Raw genomic sequence first — 21,451 nt, 5'->3', positions numbered from 1 at the left:
ACCTTGGTTTGACTATGGTTTTTAGTAAAAGAACAGCAACCATGGTTTTACTACAGTTATAACTACAACAATGCTTATGGTTTTAATACAGCATTTACAGTAAATTAAAATGTAGAGTAACCATGGTTTAACAATTGTTTTGTTTGCAGTAAATCTGTCTTAGGGAGCTAGTATGTTCTTTTAGCACAGTACATGACAAATGCTGCCTCGATTTAGTACCATACGGTTTCTTTAATATTGTATTCTGTGCATGTATACAGTCCATAAATCATTCATTTACAAATAAACCAAAGCCTTAGACAGTACAAAGAAAGTACAGAATAGCTTTTGTGATGAAAACATGGTCCTTGCTTCTTAAAGTAAGAAACGTTTCATGCACATGCATGTTTATGCAGATATGTCTGATTCAGATGATTTCCAAGTTAAATGTTTATGGCAAAATCCTCTTTACAGTAAAAAAAAAAAGAAAGAAAGAAAAAATCACAAGTTATGTTATGCTTACCTCAACTAAGGGTGGTTTATCAAATAAGATGGTTTAATTCTCATTTTGCATAGATGAGTAAGAGATAAGTATACACAGAATATGAGTTATATGATATTTCCAAATATATAAACAAAGTCAATACAAATATGCTTTTTAGGGAAACCACTTGTCATTGACTAAAAATGGGAGCTCAGCACTTATAAACAAACACAGAGATAAACAACAACTGAATATTTTGAGCAATTTTTTTTTTTTTAAGTAGCTTCACGTATATAAAATCATTACAATTTTGTAAATTGATATGCAAAATGGTCTTTGGTCTGCATCTTTTGTTTGCATGTGCCCAGACTGAATATGAATCTACATATACACCTCCAACATTTTTATTTCCAAACAAACCCAAGGAGCTCGGAAATACTGCAAACCTAACTGCAAAATAATAAATAAAAATAAGATAAAATAATATTTTTGTGTTTATGGCAGTGTGAGAACGAGCCGAAGAAATGTGGCGCCCCCTTCTGGATGTGTCCTGTGATGCAAGAGTGCCGCATAGATTTCAAAGACTTCCTGTGGAAGGGATCTTCTTGTCCATCATTAGGGGGGACAACTGGAAATGTTGTCCTGGGCCTTGTAAAGTAAAAAAAAAAAAAAAAAAAAAATGGTAGCCCACCTATAAAATAAAATCCCAATGGCATTTAGCGCCGTCCCTGTGTATCTTGTCAAAAAAATAAATAAATGGAGAATCCAACATAAAATAAAGTTTCGTCCATTCCAATACTGATGTTTTACTGTCTCAGCGCCATCAGTGCTTAAAAGCGGTCACATTACAGTAGCAAAACTGTAAATCCGTTTGGCTCCTCTACATCTGAAGTTGAAGATGTGGAGTCGGCCCCAGTTCATCAGGAACCTCTGCATATGTTTTTTCTATTTGGTCTTCTGAGAGCCGATCATCACCTTAGAGACAAAGTTGACAATGGCGCTGGCCGGCTGCTCGGGGTCGTGCTCAGCAAACAGGTGACACACATTCTCTGTGCTGTTACCACTTTTCCTCGCAATGAAGCCAAAGATCCTGTTGTCCAAAGATCCACACACACATAATAAATGTACACACTCAAATACATTACTAGAACTACATCAGAACGGAGATAGTCTGATTAAAACAGGGATTTGACAACACAGAGTGAGAAGGTGATGAAGGAAGACTTACTTTGCAGCTGTGCAGCCGTCCCGTGTCCACCTGTGAACAGAAATCAGAACATCCCATTAAAAGTAAAGTAAAGTGTGACGGTTACATTTTTCTTCATAAATGTAAAAATTTAAGGAAGCTTTAAGATAAATTTGCATTAATTGTATGTATTGTATGGACTAGATGATGAATGAAAAGCAGTCAAACAAATGTTCAAACAAGGGTGCACTGTGTGTGTGTGTGTGTGTGTGTGTGTGTGTGTTACGTACTTCCTGTCCTGAGGATCCAGAGCACAGAATATCACAGTGTTGACAGCATAGTGTCTCCTGAAGAACAATCTGGAAACACACAGTAATATAAAAAACTCAGGACAGCATTATATGTCTATGCATATAGAATGATTCTTTGTATAAATATATACTACTTTTTTTATTTTTTTATTAACCAAGGAAGCATTACATTTGATCAAAAGTAACAGTATATATATATCTATTTTAAATAAAAGCTGTTCTTTTGAACTTTCTTATCAAAGAATCCTGTAAAAAAAGTATACTGAACACTGGAGTAATGACTGTTGATTGCCATCACACGAATCCACTACTGTACATTTTAAATTATATACAAGCTGAAGACAGTTCTTTAAAATTGGAATAATATTTCACAATGTTGCTGTTTAACTGTATTTTTGATCAAATAAATGCAACCTTGGTAAGCCTAAGACACTTTTAAAAACATGAAAAAAGACCCCAAACATTTGAACAGTTCTCATTACACAACTTTACATTAAGATTAGTTTAAAATAGCAACATTTCCATTACAACGTTACTCAGAAAAAATCTCTAACATAAATGTACCATTTCATTGATGACATTACATTATCACTATCTCCCCCTAAACCCATCTAAATATAACTCAGAACTTTATTCAAAATATAAAATCAAGTTAAGAACCAGAAATATAAAGAGACAGACTGACTTCCTCTGGTTGTCTGTGAGGGTGATTCCCTGTGCAGACACTTTAAAGTGAACGACGGTGGATGTGGGTGCTGGATCCATGCTGAAGATCCCAGTGGTGGCCTTCTGGACACCCTGAACTCCTGTCAGAGACTCTAGATCCACGCTGCCCAGGAACCACACGTTACATGCTGAGCAACAACACACACGTTAACACATGCATGAGATAACCACTGATATTATTCAGCATGCACACAGATATTACTCTACCTGCTCCCTGTTTGAGTAGCTCTGCTGCAGAGTTTGTAGACGTCTGTGATGAAGATTCATTTAATTCCTCCAGAGGGTCTGAAACAGGCTTCTGTTAGCATATAAACACTAAAAAGATAAAACACAAACACACACACACACACACTAATATTATACCATACCTCTCTTTGGGATGATGAGTCTGCAGGGTAAAGCCAAGGGTGTGATTGAATGCTGACACACCAAAGCTGTGAGACTCCCTGTACATACAAGAAACAATATTAGTAAGATTAGCTGAATGTTTTACCATATTTTCCATACAATACCAATGCATGGCTGTTGCAATAATTTTAAAATGTATGCTCAGCATAGATGCATTTATTTGATTAAAAATACAGAAATATTGTGAAATATTATTACAATTCAAAATAACGATTTTAACTGATTTTATAGTGTAATTAGTTTCTGCAATAACATCATTACTCCAGTATTTAGAGTAACATAATCCTTCCAATATCATTGTAATATACTGATTAAGTGCTCAGTAAATACATATTATTTCTATCATCAATGCTGAAAATGCTGAATTTTTTTTCAGTATTGTTTGATGCATAGAAAGTTCTAAATAATAATTTCCAACAATACGAATGCCGCTTTTGATCAATTCAATGCATCCTTGTTTAATATAGGTATTAATTTCTTATATACAGTACCTACCAAAAGTTTGGAAACATTACTATTTTTAATGTTTTTGATATTTTATTACAATTTAAACTAATTGTTTTAAAATTTATTATACTTTAAATTATCATTTATTTCTGTTATGCAAAGCTGAATTTTAGGATCATTATCACATGATCCTTTAGAAATCATTCTAATGTGATGATTCATTATCAAAGTTGGAAACAGTTCTGCTGCTTAATATTTTTTTCAGAACACGTGATACTTTTTTAGGATTCTTTGATGAATAAAAAGTTAAAAAAAAAAAAAAAAAAAGAAGCTATGTTTTTAAAATATAAATATCTTGTAATAACAATATACACTACTGGTCAGTAATTTGGGGTCAGTAATTCTTTCTTTTTTTTTGTTAAATTGATAAAAAGTGATAGTAAAGAAAATATATTATTAGAATATATATTATTAGAATTTTATTTTTATTTTGAATAAATGCAGTTCTTTTGAACCTTTTATTCATCAAATATATTAGACAGCAGAACTGTTTCCAACACTCATAATAAATCAGAATAGTATAATGATTTCTAAATGATCATGTGATAGACTGGATGTTACATGTGACACTGAAGGCTGGAGTAATGATGCTGAAAATTCAGCTTTTTTTTTTTTTTTTTTTTTTTTTTTTTAAGTATATTCAAATAGAAAACTATTATTTTAAGTTGTAATCCTATTTCACAATATTACTGTTTTTTTCTGTATTTTTGATCAAATATAAATGCAGGCTTGATGAGCTGAAGAAACTTCTTTCAAAAACATTAAAAATAGTAATGTTTCCAAACTTTTGGTCTGTTCTGTATATATTGCTAACCTGATCTTTTGAGTAAGTGAAAAAAGGGAAACTATTGTATGATGCTCCTGATTACAGCCACTAGAGGGAGATCCTGTCCATGCAGTGATTAAAGAACCAGGCCTCGTGTCTTCATTAACATTCACATGGACCTTAACAGATACTTACCAAAATAAGGTTCGTTGGGGCAGCCTTTTAACCTCACTCCTTTAGATGTGCACTCGATCAGGAAATGCCGCACAAGCTCACTGGACAGATCGCCCACTGTGCACACACAACAGGAAATGAGAAGATTATTAATTATGAGTTTATGAGTACAATTCTTTTTAATTACCAAAGCAATCACAGCACATATGTAATGTCAGGACGAAATGGATGCAGAGGTGTTGACCAGATTTGTAAAGACCCATTTATATATAGAAGATAGAATCAAAAGGATCAAATGGTTATTATTATTATTACTTGTTTTAATAAGCATTTCCCATCCTCTCACTGACGCTTAGAATGAATCTGACTGTTTTTTGTTGCTGTGCTTTACTCACATCATATGTGAAATGAGAAATAGCGCTCTGATATGGGTTTAATATATAACTCCTTCAATGACAACATCGCCAGAATGTAAACAAAACGAAATGTGCTGTACAAACTATGAAAGTAGCTCTGAAATGATCAGGGATGTTGTTATAAAGAGCGTTTCAGCAGCTTGTTCTGAGATCCTTCTGCAGGACTTCTTCCTGTATTTTACTCTTATCATTAGTTCATCTAGCAGTTAGGAACAACAGCATGTATCCTGCTTCCTCCTCACTGCCTCACCATGACTGGCCAGGCCACGTTTCTGAACACCACGCACATCTGTTATTGAAAATAGACTCGGAGTATGTTTTCACACAATGAACTAAAATTTAATTGAATGAGCTAAATTTAATTTATCATGAAAAAATAAATAACATAGCATAATACTGTGTGAAACCCCCTGTTGAGGAGCCATCTAGAATTGAATCAAGAGACTGACAGTGTGTGTGTGTGTGCGTGTGTGTGTGTCTCCCTTTCTTCCTCTGATTGAGAAACACGCCGTGTTTACGGAGGGGCTCTGGATATGAATGCTCCAGCTGTGTTCACACTCATTCAGCTGTTCCTCACACAATAGTGCTGGGACATCCTGCTCTCCAGGGTCTTAAACCCCATCAAATATTTCACTGCAGTTCATTCCAGGAGTTGCCCTGTACATTCAGACTCTGGGGACAGTTCATGTGCTGACAAAGTGCTGGCCATTACAAACCACTGGTCTCAAATCTGGAGCCGTGCTCGGATATTTTCCACACAAAGTACTTTTTAAATCACATGAAGTATGCTATCAAAACCCGAACAGTTTGCAGGCATTCAGTCATCGTTCAGCTCAAGTGAGTGGAAATGTGAGAGCTGTCATAAAAATTACAATGTATGGAGCGTTCTCTTACTTTTTCGGCTTTGCTGTGGAATGGACGGTGGGGGCGTGGCCACCTTCATGGCCAATCCGTAAGCTCCTCTGAAAGAGTGACTGTCTCTGATGATGAAGGACCCCGGCTCTTTATCCTTGAGAATGGCAATAGCTACAAAAAAAAAAGTATATATATATATATATATATATATATATATATATATATATATATATATATATATATATATATATATATGCATTCTGCTGTCATTTTAATTAAAGAAGCAAAGAGGATTTAATGCTTATAAACCTTAGCCGGGATAGACAGCGATGGAGTAATGGAAGCTCTTTTGAGAACATTCAAGTGATCAATTTACATTATAAACCACCAATAAACAGAAAACTTTCACAGAAGCCAAATTTATGAAAAGCAGTTGCTGTCAAAAATAATAATAATATTACATAGAATGCTGCTACAAAAATCATCACTGGTATCTGTGCAAGGATTCAGATAAATCTGAACAAATTAATTTAGTAAAAGGAGTTTAAAAATAATTTCCATTGCTTAATATGACTGAAAACAGCTGAACTACTTTCAGTCTGCTTCAAAAAAGAGGTAAGTGAAAAAACAAAGCTGTGAGGGAAAGAAATGAATAGATGAATTCAACAAAAACACATTGTGACAGCAAAGACTTTTATAATGTCACAAAATATTTCACATAAATATTTGGAAGTTGCTATTCATTAAACGATCCTGAAAAAATTTACCAGTTTCCACTTAAATGTTGATCAGCATAACTGTTTTCAATCAACTGATTGAAAATAATAATAAATGTTTCTTGAAAGCAATTCAGCATAATAAAATGATTTCTGAAGGATCATGTGACACTGAAGACTGTAATGTAATGATGAGTAATGATGCTGAAAATACAGCTATGCCATCACAGGAATAACAAGAATCCTTTTAAAAACATAAAAAAACCATACCTACCCCAAACATTTGACCAATACTGTTTATCCCTCACAGCCATAATCATATTTAACATGCCTCCAAATTCAACTAAGGCCTAATGAGGCTCTAATATTATTACCTTGCTCTCTTGAGATATCTGGCTTGTACCAAAACTTTGACGTATCCTGAACGAACTTCACATTTTCTGGTTTACTGGCCATGAAATCTGCAAATAAGAATAATATCACATTAGCATGTGACGTTTTAATCTAGTTGTCTGTGTGTGCTTCCAGACAGACACGCTACAAACCTGGACTTGGTGTGGATCTGGTGGGTGAGGTGTTGTGACTGGCATAGGACGTGCTGATTCCACTCCTGCTGAACGGGAACATGGTCTCTGAGCCTTCAGTCCCTCGTCTCTTCAGGGGCAGAAGGGGAGGCTGAGCCACATCCAGACCCAGAGCCTCCAGACCCTCCACCGCCTCCAGAAGGCTGCTCTCCAGACCCTCGACATCCAGAGAGGAGGACAGGCCACAGGGTGCTCCCCGAGGGGAGCTGTGGGAGTTTGGGGCCGGGAGGGTGAGGGGTGGGGAGGGCTGAGGGGTGTAGTGACTCAAGGGGGTGCTGGATCCACCCTCTAACCAGGAATGAGCGAGGGTGGGACTGCACGGAGAAGAGAAAACAGCACAGAGTTATCTTACATATCCTGTGCATAGACAAACACACCCCACCATGTGTTTATACATCGTTAAATATAGACTAGATACACATTAGACCACACATGCAGCCTGTTGTTACTGAAAACCCAGCATTTACTTCAGAAAGGTGGGAGAGGTAATATAAAAGTAATATAATGCAGTAATATAAAAAATTTGGCCGATACTATTACCTAGTCAGAAATTGTTAACATACATAAGAAATTTTATATCATTATAAGATTTATATTTTTATAAGTATTATATACATATAATTAATATTTTAAGATTTGTATAATATACATTTATATACAATTTATGTTTACATACTCTTATGATCTGCATTTATATGATCAAAAATACTATTATAGTGTGAAATATTATTACAGTTTAATGAACTGATATCTATTTGAAAATATTTACAAAAGTAATTTATTCCTGTGATGGCAAATTAGATTTTATTAGCAGCCATTACTCCAGTCTTCATTGTCCCATTATACTTTAAAAAATCTTTATCAATGTTCAAAACATTTGTGCTGCTTAATATTTTTTGTGGAAACTATGATTTATTTATTTTTTTTCAAGATTCTATAAGAAACATTTTTACTTAAAATGAACAGCATTTATTAGATTTGTTGTTGTTGTTGTTGTCATTTTATAAATGTCTTTAATGTCACTTTTGTTCATTCCAGTGTGTCCCTTCTCAATAAAATTAAAAGTATACATTATTTATATTTATTTAAATGTGCAAATACAAGAAATCAGCCATTACTTTTAAATACTACATACTAAACAAGTGAATTACAAGTGAAGATTACATTTTACTGCATTATTAAATTAAATTAGCATTTTAAAAGATTTAATGAACATTTAATTATAATAAAGGTACGGGTAATCTAAAAATGAAATTAGGAAAAATGTACATGCACAGTTACTGTAAATACCCAATATCAACTGTTAACTGACATGGAACTGCCATATTGTGCTTCATCACTTTTGACTGCTGTGGTTGGTTGATTGACAGACGGACAGTACCTGTCTGTGTTGACCAGTGGGCTGGGGGTGGAGATAGAGTGCATGGATCCAAACATCCTCTGACAGGAGGTGGGACTTCCTGTGACATCAGAGTGATAGAGCTCTCCATCAGATGATATGCTGTCCACATATCCTCTTGACTCTGCAAGGAAATACACAACAGGATTTTAAAGGCCCGAACACACACACAACACACACACACCTTCAACCACTTTCTCTGGAAGATTCCATTTGGTTTGAGCAATGTCTTATCGCATGCCCACAAAATATTTGAAGACCTGCACTGTGCAACCTGCTACTAGTTGCCAAATCCAGGATATAAATCAAGTGGTATTATTAGACAGAATCTTATAAAGGAGTTGGGCTTGTGGTTTTGGCAGAAACCCATGCATACGCATTCTTCAGATAGTGCATAACAAACCACAGGGGAGGGACCCTGCAGGATTTTCTCTCTGTTTGTCTCCCACTCCCTCGCTCGCTCGCTCGCTCTCTATGTGGAAACTGGCTGGATATAATCAAATTGATTTTGTAGTCTATCCTCTTTGATCTTTGAAAACATATCTGCAATTAAAAATATAGCTTTAGGCAGCAGTTAGCGGCAAAATAATGGGCTTTATTGGCCCTTGATGCAAATTTGTCCCCCATGAAGAAATGGATTCACATCTTTGAAATTTTAACTCCAAGAAGGAAACAGGATTGTTGTTCTCAGTATTGCAAATGTAACCAACAGTCCCAAGTAATCATCCATTCCATAGTTATAGAAAATGCAATTAGCAACAGCCCTTTATGCTGGACTCCTCACAAATGTTTTCCTTCAACAGACAAAGCAATGTTTTACTAATCAAAGCATATACTGTAGCATGATAGCGGCTCCTTCTTCAGCCATGACCACACTCCTAACCACATCATGTGATGCTTGTCAAGGAGATGTTGTCTTTGAAAACGTAATCAAGAATACAGGAAAACACAAACAAACACACAAACAACATCTATAGGCAGAAGAGTCTAAAGTGTTCCCAAAATAGATCTTTGGACCCTCCCAAAAAACAAAAAAACAAAAAAAAAACTGAAACTCATTACCAAGACACAGAATCCCAAAACTGCTTCGCAGAGATTCATCTGGTTTGCTTCTCTCAGATCAGAACAGCAACACAGCTGCTCACCGGCACATGTTGTGTATTGATGCAGGTGGTCAGCATGGGATGCTGGTTTGCTGGTGTCCCACCAGGCTTCTTAACTAGCTTAACCAGCAATTAGCTTCACCTGAAAGACCCATGCTGGTCCACCAACTTCACTAGTTAACTTTTACTACTGAAAAGCACAGCTACACTGATCCTCAAGCTAAATCTGTAAAATAAAACAGAATAACTGAATAAACCAGCCTGGACTTGCATGGCAGTTCATTTAAGTCAACAAATGGATTCAAATGAAGCAGAAAGGCATCCAAACATAATTCTCCAGAAACCAACGGCATCAACAGATGTCAGGGTCACATGAGGATTGCAGCCAAGAGGTCAATGATCTGCTGAACTGTACCAGCTCTTCAAAGAGAAGATCTAGATGACCCTTCCAGACAGAAGAAAGAGGTCTGAGGGGCTAACAAGAAACTTATTACATGCCAAAAATGAAGCAGCACTGACTTTAAGATGTCAGGCATCCCAGGTTTGTTTTGAAACTTGCACTTTATTTCTCAAAATATGAATGCAGATGCTTCTGGTTATTCAAGCTTTCAAAACGCAAGCTTGGAGATTAACTCTTGAAGTGGAGAAGGTACACAATGTCAAAAAATGTGTTTTACAGAAATAACTACTTACAAATGACTTCACATGCCTCTCACTCAAAGAAAGAGTTTAATTGAATATAAGATGTTGTTTTGTTTTCAATATATTTTCTTTAATATATTTAATATATTTAATTTAATTATTAAAGGGAAAAGTATATACTATTAAATGCTTTTTTACTTTTATATATTTTGAAATAATTTTAAATTAAAATTAAAATTATTTCAGTGCTCTACCAATTGAGCTACAGAAACATAATTTTCTTTTAATTATTTAAGGGAAAGTATTTAATATTGGATTGTATAACTAGTCCTCATCTATTTAAGTTTTTTCCACAATTTATATTTTTATTTTGCAGTTCATTTAAATGCAATATAAACAAAATATGTATGTATATATATGTGTTTGTGTGTGTGTGTGTGTATATATATAATAGATATATATAATTTTGCTCATATTCCTTTAGTTTTCGTTGAAGTACTAAAATTAAAATGTTTATTTAAAAATACATCAAATAATAACATGATAATAAAAACTATACAGACATATTAAAAAGTAATTAAAAGATATCAAAATACACAACAAAATAAAAATACCTTTAAATTAAATATAAAATATAATTCAAAATATTAAAAACAATATTATCAAAAACCCAAAATACTATTCTTCTTCTTGTTTTATTTGTATTTATTATAAAAAGATTACCCCTTAACACTAGCATTTTTTATTCATTTGACTTTTTTTATTTAATATATTTATTTTTTACAAAGACCATCTAATACTAGTGTTTCCTATTGTTTTCCTGTTATATCTACCTGTTTATCTTTTTATTTATTCTAAAAACATTAGACTAACCAAGACTTGTCACAGCACTTACATATTATTCCCTTTTATTGTTTTTTTTTTTATTGCTTCTATTGTCCTCATTTGTAAGTTGCTTTGGATAAAAGTAACATCTGCTAACTGACTAAATGTAAATGTAATGTAGTCTTCAAATGAATGAGGTCATAACTTAGAGAGAGTGTAAAAGAGACAGGAGTATATGTTTATGCATCAGTCTGTTTTACATTAAATGCTGTCATGAAAGCACAGCATAACGCTCCTCAATATTTGCACATCATATCAGCATCTTACAGAGTTTGGAATTTGGCTGGCAAATGAAAGAAAAGGATGATAAAAGTTTGTGTAAGCATGTTTGTGTGCATGTCTGCTCAGACCAGGTCTTTCAGGATTAAATCTCTCACATGCCAGTGAGACAAAGGACAACTTCAGTTTTACAGACTTAACAAACTCGCCATTCAAAGGAAGAATGCACAAACACAGACACACACACACACACACTTAACAGTGAGCCAAGTTGAAAAAAGTCCAGCTGTTGTGTTCAAAGCTGCAAAGCTGAGCTGCACAGAGAATGTGTGGAGGGGAAAATAAAAAGAGAGAATTCAACACATGAGAATTAAATACTTTACAGTCAAAGGCATTTCTCCAATATGATGCATGGTCTAAAATATGTCTCTTATAAGATTTAGCTCTAGTCTGATTTATATATCTGGGCTTCCTCTCACACTTCAGCTGCCTTTATGACCAAATTTACATGACGTCTTTTCTTTATGAGACCTGTCCACTTCTGCACAACACTCTCCACTTATTTTAGAGGAGAGAAAAAAACATACCAAAAATAAAACACATACCTTTTCCATCGCTTAGGTACTCAGCACACTAAAATAGCTATGGAGTCTGTTTTGGTCTTTATAATGCAAAATACACATTCAACACATGTAATCAATCAGACAGCTAATGGACTGGACTAAAGCCGCGTTTCCACCGCAGGAACTTTACCCAGGAACTAGGGACTTGGTCCGGTACTTGGTGTGTTTCCACCGCAGGAACCAGGAACTAAATAAAAGTTCCGGGTAAAAAAATGCCCCCCAGAAAGTCCCTGCTGGCGAGGTGGTACTTTTTTAAAGTTCCGGAACTTTCGGGGGCGGGACTTTGGCGCTAAACATGCTGATTGGTTGAGTTCACGCAGCATTGGTTGAGTTCAACCACCATTTATTTGGATTAACATTTTCAAAATATTACTGTTATTGTGTCATGAAATGTAATTTTAAAAGTATTTCAGGCGAGAATGTAGTTGTTTGAAACTCAAATCTGTTGTTTATTTATAAAGACAGCGTCTATTTAAAAATGTGTTTCGCCGATCTCGTAGACGCTGAGCTCCACACGATCAGCGGAAGCTCAGTCCTCATGTATCCGCAGAGAGCAGCCTCTCCTGGGATAGACCTCCTGATATGTGCCGCTGGCTCTGATGTGTCTTTAGTGGTTAAACATAACATATAATTCAGCTGCGGGGTAAATCTAACAGGTTTTCTTTGGTCTGTATTCATTTCATCTATATGTTAAAATGAAAATAAAAAAGGCAAATTTATATAATGTTTCGTTTCAATGTAATGGCTGCATATACACATTTCCCTGAACTAAGTACATTTCTGCAGTTGTTATTATGCTTAAATGAAAACGAAAGGAGGCAGTGGTATTTGATATCATATTTCGTTTTATTGTAAATATACAGTAAGGAAAATTGCAGTAGCCATGACGAGCAGACTGAAGTTATCAAGTAAGCTGCTGTTTATAGATTTACCGGACTTGCGTCATCGCGGACATCACACTCCTGAGACGAATGCACAAAGTCTGAACCAACTACCGAGGATGCACGTCCAAAATCAGCGTACTTTTTTTTTTTTTTTATCAGCGGTACTTTGTGCGCGCAGACCTACGTCACCAGTCATTTGCCTAATCTTCCCGGTACTTTACACCGCGGTGGAAACGCAGAAAGCAACAGGTCTGGGGGGAAAAAAGTTCCTGGGAAAAAAAGTTCCTGGTACAAATGTTCCGGGTAATTTCGGTGGAAACGCGGCATAACTAACCAAATATTCAGATATTCATTCATCCTATTCTTCGTCAAAGTGAGTCCTACCCTGGCAAAAGACCAGTAATAAAAAAACCAAATAGTTTGTTTTGGATCATTTGGGTGTGTGCTGTTCAATCTTCAGCTCAATTTTAGTTCAAACTGACCCAAGACTCATTCTACAATTTCATAACACATTCTTTCCCCATCCACATTCATTTGGACACAGGCCCAAACAAAACTGTCCTTTGTCCAGAGACAGAGAGAAGAATAGTGTCCACTGTCTCCACTCCATCAGAGTGCTCACACATTTACTCACGACAAGAGCACCACGTCCATCTCTTTTTGTTTTAGGGCCTCCCATGGTTACTTGATAAATCTGCCTGGCCAGATGAGAAAGTGCCAAAGCCTAAATCACCAATCTGAGGTGAATTACGGGACAAGTCAAGTGTAAATGAGCTTTAGAAAAGACTGAATACAAGACGTTTTCCACAAAACACCCCACTGGTAAAGTATGATCTGCTGACTCTGTGAGAAAGCACATGAGGAATGCAAAACACCGACAGAACCAACAAAATTTAGAGTACTTTAAGCACAAACACTGGGGCTGAAAAGTGTTTGTCTTCATCAGTGAAGTTTTGGCAATGCAAATAACACTTTCAGATCTTTAGACAAAGTTTCCAAGTCTAAGGGCCAGCGGAGACAGGAAACATTCACAAACCAAAAGAGTGTACCACATACACCCACATCACCCATATACATAAACATAATCTCCAAATATATAATATGTCATTTATATCTTACAATATTTATCCCCCAAAAATTTTGAGATAACAATAGACTGTAAATGCAAAATTCTAAAGAAAAAGCCTAAATTGTGAGATATTAAAAGTGAGGAAAAATTAAACAAAATGTGTATGATAAAAAGTTGCAATTACATTTATTTTAGTTTAATTTATTATTAATATTTAGTTCTTTTTTTTACATTTTTATTATGAGGTAAACTCCAAATATATGACCTACACTCTAAAAACTTATTTTATTTATTTATTTAATCATCATTTCATTGTGTATTTTTGCTGGGAGATTTATTTATTATTTTTTACCCAGCTGCTGGGTATAGGCGGATTTTTTTTATTTATTGAATTTAATTTAATATATTCTTAAAACAAGATAAATATTTCATCCATAATAAGGACACTTTGTCGCAAACAAGTTTTCATGTCATGAGAAACAGAGAACGTTAAAATGTTTTTACTGGAAAACAGGACTGAAACACTGATTCGAATGATTTGCAGTGTACTAAAGATGCACTAAGAGAAGAGAAGGTTTTGTCCATGATGAGGGGGTGTTCACATTGACCTCATGCTGACAAGAAGACTATTCAAGTCTGCGAGAGATGGCTACAGCAAATGGCTGATGCATCAGCATACAAACACACAAGCAAATGCTCAAACACATGCACAAACACAAGCACAACTCAAAAAGTTTGTCAGAATGGCACAAAATCATTCCCCACATACCTAGAGAAGCAGTCATGCTGAAGTATTCCTCAAAAGAAACTCATCCACAGAAGATGGGCTGAACTTGCCAGACCCTGCTGTGTTCTGAAGCTCCTGCACGCTTTCAGTCTTTCACTGCTCCGAGTCTGTAATGTCTACATTGTCACTTATTTCACCTCACATTTTCTCTCTCTCTCTCTCTCTTTCTCTTCCCGGCACAAACACTGACTATGACCATCACATCACACAGTTGCTGTTCTGTCCAACTCCGTCCCCTTACCCTCTCTCTCTAATCATCTGTGTCTAGCCTGAATGAAGTCATTGAGGTTTTGGAATTCTGTTAAACCCCAGATGGAAAACTACTTCATTCTTCCAGCAGTGCCACTGGTTGACTGACTCCAGCTTTGAGGAGGGAGGGAAGGGGGAGGGCAGAAAGAAAAGGAAGAGGGAGGGAGGACGACTGCCCCCAACTGGCATGAGAGAGAAAGGTAGTGAAAACCCCCCATGGCTTCATTACCATTTGAGTTCATGAGTGCTCTCCTGCCTTTGATAGCCCATTCAAGCATTGTTCTCTGCAGACTCTCACAGTCTGTTTCACATAACCAAACGCCAGCACTGGGGTCAGGGGTGAGGATGGCCTTTTATGGACCACCATGTGTTGCTGCTCACCACATCTGCTTCTATGCAAAACAGTCATATTCTTAAAACATACTGTGGTCGTTTTTTGGGGTAAATACATTAAAAACATTATCTTTACCCGGGAAGCAACATTCACAATATACAGTGTGAAGAGTTCTCAGACGAGAAACTTCAATATGTGTATTTTGACTTAAATGTGACTTTCCTTTAGCAGATCATTTCACTTGTTTGACTACTGATCTAACAAATAAACAAAATCTGTTCAAATTAAAAAACGAAATCAAAATTTTATTCAAGAAATGTAAGACAGAATTGCTTTTCCCTGGTGGTCCCAGACTCTATTCAAGATATGTCTTGTTACCTCTTGCTTCTCTAGTGAATTTATCTTGTTTAAAAGTGTTTACTTATTTTTTATACACTACTGTTCAAAAGTTTTGGGTCAGTGAGATTTTATTCACCAAGGGTGCATTTTAAAATATGAAAACATATTCAAATAGAAAACTTTAAATTGTTCCTGCTTAATCAGACTGTATAAAAGACTGATTTATACTTCTGCATCAGAACTACAGTGTAGCCTACACATAGACGCACTCCCTCAGGTGACCTTTAAAGAGGCCGTGCTTTCCTCTTCCTTCCCCCTCAAACGTCTGTGTAAATATTTACATATGCCTGTCAGTGAGAGTTTGGCTGTAAGACCTTTTCTCCTGTTTATTTAGACACTAAAACATAGATGGACTACTGTTACATAACCTCCAAATCTTCCCAAATCAGGAAATTAAACAAGCCGTCCTCCCCTCCTCTAGACCAAACTTGCTAGAGGCTGTGCATGTTTAATGAAACAAATCTTTTTCATGATCACTTTATTTTTTTATATTTAAAATAGAAATCTTGTAATGCTGGAAACTGGATTATAAAACAGGTAATCTGACTTGAAGATAATTTATATTGAAGATAAAGTATAAAAACATTTAATACTAAGATTTGTAGTTGCTTGTAAACGTTTTTATACTTATCAAAGTATTTATACTGTAAAAAGAGTAAAAAAAATGTTAATATAATGTGATACAACATCATCTTCTCCGCTCTTCCAATCTATCATTATTCCCATGTTTTCCTGTGCCTCCTCATTAAGATGTAATCAGGCAATAGTATTTCCCCCATAAAAGTTACATAACTGATGAGTTTTTGCAAATGTGCTGTTTTTGACTTACAATTTTTTTGTATGTTTGTTTTGTTTACATAACTTTAACAAATATGGTTTTGACTAGTAAATAAAGAAATCAAGAAATGACTGACATAATATAATTAGTTAAAGAGACATTTACACTAAATCCCATAGTATACTTGTTTTTTTTTACGCATAGGGTATGTATACAATCAACGATTTAAATGTCATCCTCAGCAAAGTACAGTAAGTGGGAACTGTAAGTGTCTGATTTTTCTAAACATGCAAACTCTGTACACTCAGCTTGCACATACACTTAGCATTTTTGAGCTAATTATTTGGTCGACAAAGGTGGCAACACTGGCAACTGAAAACTGCAATAATAACAGATGCTAACATTGACAAGGACTTGTCTGAGGGAGTTAAGAAATTTACACAACTCTAGTTTAAATGAGTACAAAGACGTTTTCTTTGCTTATAACTTCTAGAAAAATAGTGCAAACACTGGACAAGGATGAAACTGTTTAGTGCATATGTGTGCACTTTCTTTTGCACACTTTGGAAGGTTATGTGTTCAGCTGTACACATACAGTAAGAGCTTGCATCAAAACTGAGTACTTTGGGCTTAATTCTAAGGACAGCTCTAGTTCCCAGAGCACTGACTGGTGAGATTACAGGAAATATGCATCCTGACCCAGAGGGCCACATCCTGTAGCAGAGTTATTATGAGCAGCACAGAATTTGCGACAGCAGCAAGACAGACTTTGCTACAGGGGTATTTTAAAGGTCAAATTTGTATGAGATACAGCTGGATGCTTTCCTAACTGGAGCAACTAAAGGCACGTAAAATGATATCCACACACATTCTTGTCCTCTCAAGCAGATATAACCATGATTTTGCTACTGTAGATATAAAAAGTAGCAGCAAAAGAATGTAGCCTCTGTGTCAGTTGATTACCTTGCCATATTGGAGAGCTCATGTAGTGTCTACTGGTTTGAGAGCTAGATCTTGAAGGGATGAAGTCATGTCCACTCTTCACTGTAAGGTGAAAGAGACAATTAAGCACATTAAGCAGTGGTGTGCCACAGGGTTCTATTCTTGGACCTTTTTATTTTCAATGTATATGTGTCCATTAGACTTTTTCATAAATACAACAATTCCTATCATTTATATGCTGATGATACAAAACTTTTGTAAATAATGCACTTGATCCAAGAGGGTATTCATTGTCTTGTTCACTAGTACATTTCTTAGGCAAGGTGTTTCAGATCAGGTTGGGAACATGTGTGTTACTCTGGACTCTACATTGGAACTTGATATACAGGTTAATGATTTTGTTTAGGCTGTTTTTTACCAACTCAAGAGTTATTTCCAAATTGAAATTGATTATCTGGTCATGTTTCATACTGATTATTGCAATTCATTGTATATTGACTGTTTTATATGTATTTTTCAGTGCCAGTTATCTTAGCTTGACCCATGCACAGAAGATCACTAGTTTTACTCCAGTTTTAGCATCTTTACATTGGTTACATTTTATTTTAGGAATCAGCTGAAGATTCTTTAAGATCAAAAGGTGAACAGGCATTTTCTGTTTTCTGCTCCCAAGTTATGTAATTCTCTTCCATTGCACATACATTATTTTCTGACAGTGGATGTGTTTAAATTGAGTAGACTTTTTAGAAAGAGACATTACTAGGTTTTAATGTATCTATGTGTATGTAAATGTTTATATTTTTTAAGTTATTTGGTGTAAAATCTGCTGGTCAATTCAAGTATTTTGTAAATGTGCTATAGAAATAATATTTTCATAAATGACCATACATGTAATAGTTATATACTAAAATAGTAATAACACTATAATAGTAACAGAGGTTAATAAGACTGTGAAATGCTGCCTCATATAACAAATATCAAACACAGTGTCAGTCTTACCATAAGGAGTGGGGGGTGTCACAGGAAATGCTGGTGTGGGCGGAACTTGATCAAGACCTACCCACAGTGGACTGTCAGCCTCTGGAGGAAGGTCACCAATGTCAACAGAGTCAGTGCGATATAGACCTCGCTGGAGACATAAACATATGAGGCATTGTTTTTTATTGAGTTTAAAAATTAAACATTTAAACGTTTAAAATGTTGAGGCTATACAATTATAAAGTATCTGTACAGTAATAAATGGGTGCACATTTGTACCAGAGATGGTTTGCCAAAGATGAATCTCTGTTTGTTCTCCATTCTATCGCTACCTGCACTCTGCAGCACAGAGTATTCAGAGACATCACTGAGCTGTTTGTGCCTCCAACCTTTACAGAAAGAGACACAGAAACAGAAAGTTATTCACTTGGCATTCACCGTTGATATTCAATGCATGACAGTTCACATTTAATGGTGACTGGTCTTTCAGAAATAGGAGGATCTCCCTCTTATACATGATTTTCTAACAACATCAAACAAAGTTAAAGAGCTTCAAACAGCATGAACTAAAATAGCATGTTCTCAAACAAAGCTTGTTTTCATAAGATAAATTAGTTTATGACCTCACATAAACTCCAGCGCTGTGATATAGTACATTCCACAAAAAACATTAATGGGGTCATATGATGCTGCTAAAAATAACATTATTCGGTGTAATGAAATGTGTTTATGTGGTTTGAGGTTCAAAACCACACTATTTTTCACATACTATATATTATTGTTTCTCCTCTAATCCCAGTCTTCTGAAATGGGTTGATTTTTACAAGGCTCATCGATCTGAAAAGCGAGGTGTGCTCTGATTGGCCAGCTATCCAGTGCATTGTGATTGGCCAAATACCTCAATCGTGTGATGGAAATGTTACGCCTCTTAACATATTGTGATCCCCTGTCCGTTCTGAGTGATGAGATATAAACATAAACCCTATTATGAACATGATATAAACATGATTTCTTGTCGTGTCCTCTTTTGGAAGGTCAAACTAATTCGTTTTGCTTTCTCAACGAAACAGTGTCACACACCATGGCCTAGAATGAGCAGTGGCCAGAGCAGAGGCAGGCTTGAATGAGTGGAGGCCGGCTTGAGAATGGTGCAGGCCGCAGATTTTATGAAAGAGCGTTCATAGGGCTTGCGACAACCACATGTGATGACCCTTGACTGGACTCCACTTCATCCATGGTGAAAGCTGATCTGGCGATCCACAGTGCAAAGTTGATGTATTTCCTCAGCAACCAACCAGGATCAGCTACAAGCATGACGAATAGGATATCGTCCTCTTTTGGAAGGCCAAACAAAGTCGTTTCGCTTTCATGTGAAACACACAGCATCTATATGACATGGCGTCGGCGGCAACGACAATACTAAAAAGAGAATAAAAGGTACACCTTCTTTCTTTGCGTGAACATCTGGGCGGCGCTATGCAAATCTTCCCACATAGTGACGTATAAATGTGAAGGCGTGTTAGAACAAGCCGTTTAAGGGGACGTGGACGAGTCTTAACTTTTTGTAAAGAATATCTCTTTAGATTTGAGACTTTAGTCTTTGCAACTTTACAGATCTTTTAATGCACCAAGAGCTTGTAACAATCAAATTCGAAATCAATTCAAATCGCATCATATGACCCCTTTAAATAAATTAATAAAATAAAATAATATTAGAAAATTATATATTATTTTCTGACACCACCAGTGAAAATGCTCCTGCTTTGCATACTTTTCCATGCTATTTAAACAGTTTTCTCCATTACAAATTATAACATCTTGACTGAATCTTAATTTCAAAATACCTTATTTTGTAGTTTCTGTCTTTTGGTTTAATAACAGCACCACTCAACATACATGAAAATGTTATTCTCCAGCATGATTTGATATCAATGGATGCAAAAACTATACTAACAATCACATGATCAATGACACAAATTTGCTTGATTAGTTATCCCACCCCATATCCCATATTGATTATTTCAAAAGAATCCTAGAATTTCAATGCAGTCTCATAACTTTAGTTCCCAGTTTTTCATAATAATTACATAAACATTCATTACAAATGGGCAACAGTACAAGCTCTGTGAAATATCACTGTAAAGACAAACAACATTTTTTGAGACTTAACGATGGGGAAAGACAACATGTTTTCTGTTTCAGGAGATTTCACTTCAAAGGCATTCCTCAGCCCTTACACCATGTGTATTCAAACACACACCACCGGGCATATTTCTGGTGACATACTACAGTAATAATAACACTGCTAAGATTTCTGTTCAGCAGGATGAATTCATGCTCTACTCAAATAATCTCCATTCCAGGTGTCAGAGCTGTTCTGACATGAGCTGATCCAGCACGAAAGGACCTTGGGATCTTATAACAGAAAACACAGAGGACATATGCAAGGCAGGGACTCACTTCAAAAGCAAAAAGACCCGCTCAGTATGCTGAGGTCAAAGGAGACAGAGTATTGCATTCATTACTGCATCACAGATGTGTTTGGAAAAAGCAGAAGCCAACATAACATAATTAGGGAGTCACTTAATGGTTGTCAAAGGCAGAGTTATTACACTGCTAGAAATATGATTATGTAAATTTTAAAACGAAAAGGCAGCTTAGAGGTCACATTAGCACTATGCAGTCACTCTATACTAGTCATGCATGTTTACATTCAAGCACAGTCACTCTTACACACACACACAGAAATGAAAGGCAGGACTTTATTTTCTTTAGCAAACCTGTCAGGAGCCACACATAGAGGACCATTGTATGTTGCTTTTGAGCATTTATTAACATAAATTAGGCCCCTGCCAATAGAAACCTCAAACATTATAAAAAAAAAAAAAAAAAAAAAAAACATTAACCAGTGAATCAGGCAGAAAATTCCACTGAAAGCACCAAAAAAATGGCACATGTATTTGAAATGTGAGAGTAATACAGTACATGTTTCTGTACTGTACACACACTACAATTCTAAGATTTGGTTCGTTTTTTAAATGCTTTGAA

At 35.7% G+C, this 21,451-nt stretch overlaps 1 protein-coding gene across 7 annotated transcripts in view; it reads right to left on the bottom strand.

Annotated features, from left to right (window-relative positions):
• Nucleotides 1-207: 207 nt before the first annotated feature.
• Nucleotides 208-21,451, bottom strand: part of tns3.2 (tensin 3, tandem duplicate 2) — a 42,262-nt gene continuing 21,018 nt past the window's right edge. For all 7 annotated transcript variants that reach the window (XM_026233538.1, XM_026233544.1, XM_026233543.1 and 4 more), the window contains 14 exons: nt 18,683-18,792; nt 18,425-18,554; nt 17,447-17,527; nt 8,494-8,635; nt 7,074-7,426; nt 6,903-6,989; nt 5,852-5,983; nt 4,563-4,658; nt 3,055-3,132; nt 2,894-2,971; nt 2,646-2,814; nt 1,940-2,008; nt 1,692-1,721; nt 208-1,553 (listed from right to left, as the gene is read on the bottom strand). In XM_026233538.1, the coding sequence (XP_026089323.1) occupies nt 1,409-1,553; nt 1,692-1,721; nt 1,940-2,008; nt 2,646-2,814; nt 2,894-2,971; nt 3,055-3,132; nt 4,563-4,658; nt 5,852-5,983; nt 6,903-6,989; nt 7,074-7,426; nt 8,494-8,635; nt 17,447-17,527; nt 18,425-18,554; nt 18,683-18,792 (1,700 nt within the window). In that variant the 3' untranslated portion in view covers nt 208-1,408. The remainder of the gene's footprint in view (nt 1,554-1,691; nt 1,722-1,939; nt 2,009-2,645; nt 2,815-2,893; nt 2,972-3,054; nt 3,133-4,562; nt 4,659-5,851; nt 5,984-6,902; nt 6,990-7,073; nt 7,427-8,493; nt 8,636-17,446; nt 17,528-18,424; nt 18,555-18,682; nt 18,793-21,451) is intronic.

This window comes from Carassius auratus, chromosome 45 (assembly GCF_003368295.1).
Source record: "Carassius auratus strain Wakin chromosome 45, ASM336829v1, whole genome shotgun sequence".
Lineage (NCBI taxonomy): Eukaryota > Metazoa > Chordata > Actinopteri > Cypriniformes > Cyprinidae > Carassius > Carassius auratus.
This window is presented reverse-complemented; position numbering and strand designations above follow the sequence as displayed.